This window comes from Homalodisca vitripennis, chromosome 3 (genome assembly GCF_021130785.1).
Source record: "Homalodisca vitripennis isolate AUS2020 chromosome 3, UT_GWSS_2.1, whole genome shotgun sequence".
NCBI classification, from domain to species: domain Eukaryota; kingdom Metazoa; phylum Arthropoda; class Insecta; order Hemiptera; family Cicadellidae; genus Homalodisca; species Homalodisca vitripennis.
In genome coordinates, this window is record NC_060209.1 from 8,735,615 (window position 1) to 8,743,369 (window position 7,755).

The following is a 7,755-nucleotide window of genomic DNA, read 5'->3' on the forward strand; positions in this document are numbered from 1 at the left end:
TCCGGAAAAATCCTGTTTCCTGCACAGCTTTATATTTCTAAGAACCAGCTTAGATCAAAAGTAAAGACAGAAGAATAATAGGATCTTAGACATTTGCCATTGTAATATGTTGCAAAATTAGAACAGTAGTTTTCAGGACTGAAATCTATTCTCTTTTTCAGGTGACATTACACAGGATTAAGCATTTAAAAAATATATAAAACTAATCAATGTGTGGCAATAGATTCACCAATTGTAAGTAAGAAAGCCAAATACAAACTTGAAAGTCCAAAGTGGTAAAAAGGAGCACAAACTATACTACTTCACAATACAGTGCACTGCACAACACATGCTGCACACACATGAGTAGGAGAGAGACTGGATGAAAAGACCAAACAAACAAATGAATGGATTGTGCAATGCTTTATTTTAGCCCTTTTTCTGACACTTTTTTAAGACTATTTTTCTCAAATTCGCTCAAGAAAAGAATTCAAGAGTATACCCAAATATGGTTCATGAAAGGCCAGTAATGGAAATGGTTTCATTAATTCATCTTATTTGTTAACAGTATCAGTATACTTTTATTTATAACTATAGCACTAAATAGTTATAAACTAACAAAAATAAAATACCATAGTATTTAAAATCTAGATATATAATTACAATATATCGTATAAATAGGTATACATGTTCGATTTTCAGTTGTTTGCTCGTTCTGTAAAGTACACACTCCTTTAAAGAGATAAAAAATGCTCTACGATAACTAAAACTGTCTTACATGAACAGAATGGTGGTTTAAAGTAAAAATAGCTTAAATAAAAATGTTTTTATCAAAACATTGTTTGCAAAATTAAATTCTTCAGGCATTTTAGTTTAACATCTGTTGATTGTATACAGCTATCGACAGTGAGGCTGTGATATATTTAAAGAATTTAATTGTGTTAATAGCAATGTTGCTACGTAGTGTGGACCAGAAAACTTAGATTTTAGTCAATGACAACACCTGTATAAGTTTTAGAACTAAGAATACAGCTTTTGTTGTTTTGAAAACCACTCATCATAAATTATTTTTATAATGTTCTGCTTCAGTGGTGCAGCTGTTATTAGTTGGAATGAAAGAGTTGTTAGGTTTAACCCTTCCAACACGGCTAACGCCTATAGACTCGGAACTGCCGATGCTTTAAACGCGGATAACGTCTACAAACGCAAAAGCTTTACTTTTGAAATGGCGAAGAATTAGTTGTTAAAACTTCCGTAAGAGAGCAGGTCGATGTTCCTTTCAACTGTCGGGACTAGACAAAACGTTTTGTCACCGTTGGTGGACGTTGTAACGGTATCTACTCGGGTTGAAAGCAATCGCCGCCATATTTTGTATGGCCTTTGACGCGGCATACGCCTATAGACGCGTTCGTTTCATTCAGCTGTTTAACTATGTGTGTGTTGGTCGTATGTTGGTTATATTGTTAAACAAAGTGTTTTGAATCAGTCCGTTGTTATTTTAATAGTGTTTTAGTTTGTTTTTACGTGAACTGATTTTCCAACTTTTATCAATTTACTACGAACAACATAGTTTGAGCGCGTTTTTGGTATATTATGTGTAATATTTTTTTTCAATTATTTGTTTTGTATTTTGTACCAGTTTCACTATACAAGTCCAGTTTATTTATTCTAAATAAATAAGGTTTATAAGTACAATATTTGTTTCATTTCCCTTGTAGGCTATTGTATAAATAAGTTTGTGTTGAATTTCATATTATTACATTTCAAAATCTTATACTGAACTTATTTATTTTTATGTACTAATTATACAGAAACTTCAGTTACAATTTACTCATTATAAATAACCTGTATAAATGTAATGTAATCTGTCAAATAGTGTTCCTATGTACATTATCCTGCAATGCAGTTTATTCAAAATTTCAAATGTTTTAGTGCGTATAAAATTCTCAAAAATATGTAATATTACATGTTTATTATTTTTTTCTTATAAAGGTAATACCGAAGAATATGAAAAAAAATTAGCATTGGGAAATTTAAAAAAAAATATTTTTTTATGTCTTAGCATTTGATGCTAATTCAGCGCTTTAAGGGTTAAGAAAGCATTTAACAATTGATTATAATACTACAATACAGAAGTTTTGCGTAGGACCATGAAAATTGTTATTGTGAGCTACCATTACACCTCTACAAATATCAGAACGTTGCAATTATCACAGAACATTTATTCATAAAAAGCATCCAAATTCCCAAAATGGTCATTGGAGAAATTACCGAGCAATATAAAATTAAACTTGCATATACCTCTTTGTGGAACACATGAACTCTACATATGATAACTTCACTAAAGATTACAAGCTGAATCATAAAATCATATTACTAAAATAGCAGAAAAGCATACTAACTGTGGAATTAAAACGTTTACTGCGTAGTCAGAACCCAGACTTCGAATCAGTGTGCAGGTATCATTTTCAATCCTGAAAAAAATGGTGGTAATCAATATTATGGTGGAGTAAATTATTTTATTCCATATTATATTTTGACAGCTAATACCTTCTAACTGACTAATATTCAACAAATATCAACTCAACTAATATTGGTTCTTCAACTAATATTGGTTAAATATTGCCGATTATTTTACTGTAAAGTAGACTCCCATCCAAGTCTGCTCAGCCACATTGTTATGCATGAGTTCCAAAGTACAGATAACTAGACAAATCTACAATCATCAGTTACACTGCTAACTTCCATTTACGGATTTCAATTCAGACAGAAAATATAGCAACATCCTTGATGTGTCTTCCAAACATTAATGAGCATTATAAGTTTAATTCCCTGCTAAGAATAAAAATCTGAGAAATTTAAATGCATTATTTCAACCGGAGGAAATATCAGTGCGGTTTCAAGCTTTTCCTTTGGTACTTAGATTAGGAAATTTTCTTCCTTTATCTCAACACCAATATATTTGTCCTGTGTAGCATAGTATAAGATACGGGTATAACAAGTTAAGATACAGTATGTGGGATGTCTGTGAGACATTTATAGTTAAGTAAGTTTTTGTTATTTTTAACAGAAAATATACACAAAGTAAGTGTAATCAGTGTAATGCATAGGTATCAAAGGTGAAATTTCATACTTTGTGATTGCGCAAAAAACGCCAAAAGTGGCTGTATTGTGTACATTTCATCACACAGTTGTCAAGACAAAATATCGTCTTCATTATATTAAACTTCAAATAAAATGAACAATAAAATATTTTTAATGCTATTCTTTTGCAATGTTTTGGCACAAAATATACTAGTAATCTCCTTTTTACTTTAACACAAATACATTTGTGTAAATTAACTAGTAAGAAGATTACTGTGTATTTTGAACAAAAACCTTAGATTATTTTATTTAATGGAATTAGATATATTGAAACATAAAGGTCTAGTAATATATTTTAATATGTATATAATGTAAAAACATCGGATATCAATACACAAGTAACCTATTTTATTGCTTCAAGATTGTTCACTTCTTGGAAAATAGGTTTTCTCAGTTTCTTATTCTAACAAAAAATCCTACTTTTTTTACTCATAAAGCCAATGAGATGATTGGTTAATGATAAAAGTAAATATCACTCAAGACAATAACAAACCTCTGGTCTCGACGAAGAACGGGTCCAAAAAAGAGAACAGAAGTCAGTGTTGGTAACATAATTTCCACACATCTAACACTGTTTAGCTCTTGCTTCAAGTGGGAGATAAGTAAGTTGGCGAGACCACTTATAGTTTCTCCTTGACTCATAATTTCCTCTGAAAACTGAACACACAATGTATTAGGATATAAAAATGTTGTATGACCCTTTAACAATGGAAACTCAGTCCTTGTTTGATTTAGTAGTGATGGTGGAACCAATTACTCATAGGACCAGCAAAATTTCTCTTCTCATATGTCCGCAGGGTATCTCGAGAACAAATTGAGCTGTACACTTGAAATGTTGCAAGAAGTTACATTTCTATAGACATCACTTTTAATGATGATGCCTGTCCAATGTTGTTCCATGGGATTTGGCTGAGCGTTAGCGAAGTCTAACCTTTGACAGGATATCATTGAGAATTGAGCTACAAGCTTAAAAATTATATAACTCCATGTTTGTAATGGATGAAACTGTAATTATAGACAAAAATATGGTACCCTACCTTGTCAACAGTTCCGAAATTTGTTTTAGGTAGATTTAACACTACGGTACACTGTTTCAGGATGAAAGTCATCTTTAAGGTGTTTTAAAGTGTAAAAGTCAATGGAAGTAAAAAAAAACAAACAAAACAAAGTAACATTTAATAAAACACAAACAGATTCAATAAATAAAACATAGACACGCAGCGTCTGGGCTACCGAACAGGCGGTTCGTGTGTGCGGTAGGCCTATAATGTATGTGTAGGGCCTACCGTAAATGATCTTTAGTGTCTGTTTTATTTACTGTACTGAATCCGTGTGTGTTTTATTGTGTTACTTAACATGTTGTTAATGTCCGTTGACTTCATGTATGAAACATCTGATGATGGGACTTCTATCCTGAAACACGTTATGTTAAATCTACATGTTATACAACACAGGATCTGGTGTACCATATCATCGTACCTAATAATTCACCTACTAATTAACGGGATTAAAGTGATTACACTTAATTAATTAGCCTGATTAAATAACATTATGTTAAACTCATAGTTAATAAATACCACTTAATATTATATTCTATCTAACATTGCCTAAATAATTTATATTTGACTAGTTCAGCTTTGTGCATCACAGGAGAGTTTATGATTTTGTATATCCAAATAATTTCTTATATTGAGATGTACTAAGAGAATCCATTGAATTTGTATTACACGTTTGTGTAGCTAAATAAAATAAAATTGTTAAAAAAATAACTCCCAAAGCACTTCTATTCCTATTTTTGTGTACTATGAGATCTTGTACAGAAACCATTCCTTCAGTACATTATGAGACTTATCTAGATGAGACTAAAAATACATAAAGTATTTTTTAGGAATTATGCATTAAGTAAATAAATCATTGAAGTATTTTGTTCTAGTAGCCAACCTATCCAACAAAAATATTCATTTTAACAAGATAAAAACTAGGATTACTATACAAGTGATACTTACATTTGTTATGATCTTTTGTATGTCTTGCTCCATTATTATCTGCCTATTGAAACACATTTTAATCCAGGAATTAATAGATGGCCAAAACGCAGCAACTTTCCTAAGTTCAAAACATGATTTCCATGTAAATGTAATCAATCTTTCAACCAACTCTACATTGCTTAATGCATGAGGAAGCACACTTTGAAGTACAGTGAGAATAGGCACCAGTGAGCTACGCTGCCCAACCTCAACTGACTCGATAGCCAAGTCAATTATTTCTTCTGGAGAACTTATACTAAATATCTCTTGCAGAGAAATAATACTTGCACTAATACACTGTTGAATAATACACCACAGGGTATGCATGCACCCAGACACAAGTTTACTCCAATCTTCATGGTTTTTAGTCGTGTTGTTATCTAAGATATCCTTCGGCTGCTTTAGAAGAAGATGAACATCTTTAATAAGCGATAAGTAATGCGATCTGATATTTTCATTCAACTTGCAACTTTCTTTAGACTTTGAAATAAGTGTAATATACATTAGATTAATTTTTAGGCTTAAGTAGCGTTGACCAATATTACAATTTGTACAGTTATAGGAACCGATAGCTCTCTCGTTCAATATTTCAATGTCAGTTATCAACACCAAATCATTTTCTGACATGGTAGAAAGGACTTTTGCGTAAAGTTCAACACTTTTTAAGTGTACACAACTGATGCCATCTAGAAGCCTTTTCTCTGTGTATGGGATTATCTCACTCATGTAAGGTAAAATACTTCCAATTAACTTGTCATTTTTTAAGTCCAGTCCAGACAAAAAACCTGTTGACTCTTCCAATATGCATAAAATCAACTCAAGGCATCTATCACTCTCTTCAACAGAAGCATAGGGGCGTTTATAACTGTCCTTAAGAACATTAAAATATTCATCCATGACTTCTTCAAACTTAGAATTTACATCAATCAATCTTGCATCAACAAACAAAACCAGAGTTCGAGCTTTTGATATCAATGATAAATTATTACTGGTAGTTAGCAAAAGTCTGACAATGTCTGTCTCTTCTTGAAGTTTACAAGATTGTATCCACTGTTTGGCTATGTCCCAAGTAAGTAAGCCTCGACAGAGACATTCATCTTTCTTCAAAGAACATAAAACCCTCGCTATGCTCAACAGATTTATATCCTTATTTGTATGCATTGTTAGTAAATTCAGAATGGCACACTGAACTGCACCCCTAATAAATACATTTTGGGTTCTTACAGTTTCTTTCAAAAATTCACAAAACATTGTCATCTTTGATTCATCAAATATTTCAGCCTCTGGAGTAATAGACATATTGTAAAGTACATGAAATAGAGGTATAGTACACCAACTGACATTTGCCATTGCTTCAACAACAACAGAAAAGAATTCTGCATGAATTTGGGAGTTTAAAATTATGTTAGTAAACCACTTTCTTAGAGCAATGTCTACATCAGACCATTCAGTGTTATTAGATTGACAGGAGTAAATTAACATATCATTGAGCCTTTGAAACAAGATGTTTACCAAATACACATATGAACAGTTGACATATAAAGAAACATTTAGCTTCAAGAAATGTAACATTCCAAGTTTTGCCACTTGTAGAGAATCATGAGCTAGCAGTCTAGTATAAATCACCAGAATCATGAGCTAGCAGTCTAGTATAAATCACCAAAAACCATGAAGCATGAACATTTATAAAATCTTCACTTAATTTCAGTGTTTCTTGTACTACTGGAATAACCAAGTGAGCTTGTTTCTCTTCAAGTATTTCAAGAAGGATGAACATTTTTTCCCAAAATCTATTCAAGTGATCAGAAAGGAAACAATTCCAGGAAAATATATCCAGTTCAAGCTGCAAATTAGATCTAGCAATAACATCCACTGAACGCTTTAGAAGATACAGTCCTGTTTTTCTCAAACTGCTGTCATTTGATAAGAGTCCCATTTGTATGTGACTCCAAAATTCCCGAGATCTGATAACTTCAAAATCACCACTACCTTTAGAGGTATAAAAATCAGCTAATGCAGATAGAATAAACAGGTTTTGCGACAGAGAAACTGAATTTGACTTTTCTGAATTACTGATTTTATTCCAAATTTTAAAGATTACTGTATGGCATCTGGACACTTGTATTAACTTTGGTACTATGTTAAACAGGATAAAAGTTAAAGTTATCCTATCATCACTCAAAAGCAAAAGATCTGCTAATGATGAATGAAAGTTGTCAGACTGAATTAGATTGTAAGTTTTAGATAAATATTTGAAGTTTTCCTTTGTACCATGAGCAAATAAAGCATTTAACGAGCATTCAAGAATAGACAGTTGATTGAGAATGTCTAAATCAAGGGATGCCTGTAGAGTATTCATCACACTTTCAACGAAGAATAAACAAAAATTATCCTCTTGTGCAATTACAAGATACTCTAAACTTAATTGCAGTATGTCTAACAACTGATCATTACTTTTTCTTTCACTGAATGTGTGCTTGACTTCATTTTGAATATGGTCTACCAACTGTTTGCATGCAGATAAGACTGATGCTTCAATACTTTTTGAATGCCCAATTCTAAATGATAACATTTTGTAAATATTTCTTTGAACTGATAAGTCTTT

The 7,755-nt window shown here is 31.8% G+C and overlaps 1 protein-coding gene across 1 annotated transcript in view; it reads right to left on the reverse strand.

Moving 5' to 3' along the window:
• The window catches only part of LOC124356524 (probable methyltransferase TARBP1), a 29,507-nt gene extending 22,722 nt beyond the window's left edge, over window positions 1-6,785 (reverse strand). Inside the window, 3 exon segments of the mRNA XM_046807578.1 lie at window positions 2,382-2,453; window positions 3,617-3,780; window positions 5,130-6,785. Of these exon segments, the coding sequence (XP_046663534.1) occupies window positions 2,382-2,453; window positions 3,617-3,780; window positions 5,130-6,785 (1,892 nt within the window).
• Between the last annotated feature and the right edge of the window lie 970 nt (window positions 6,786-7,755).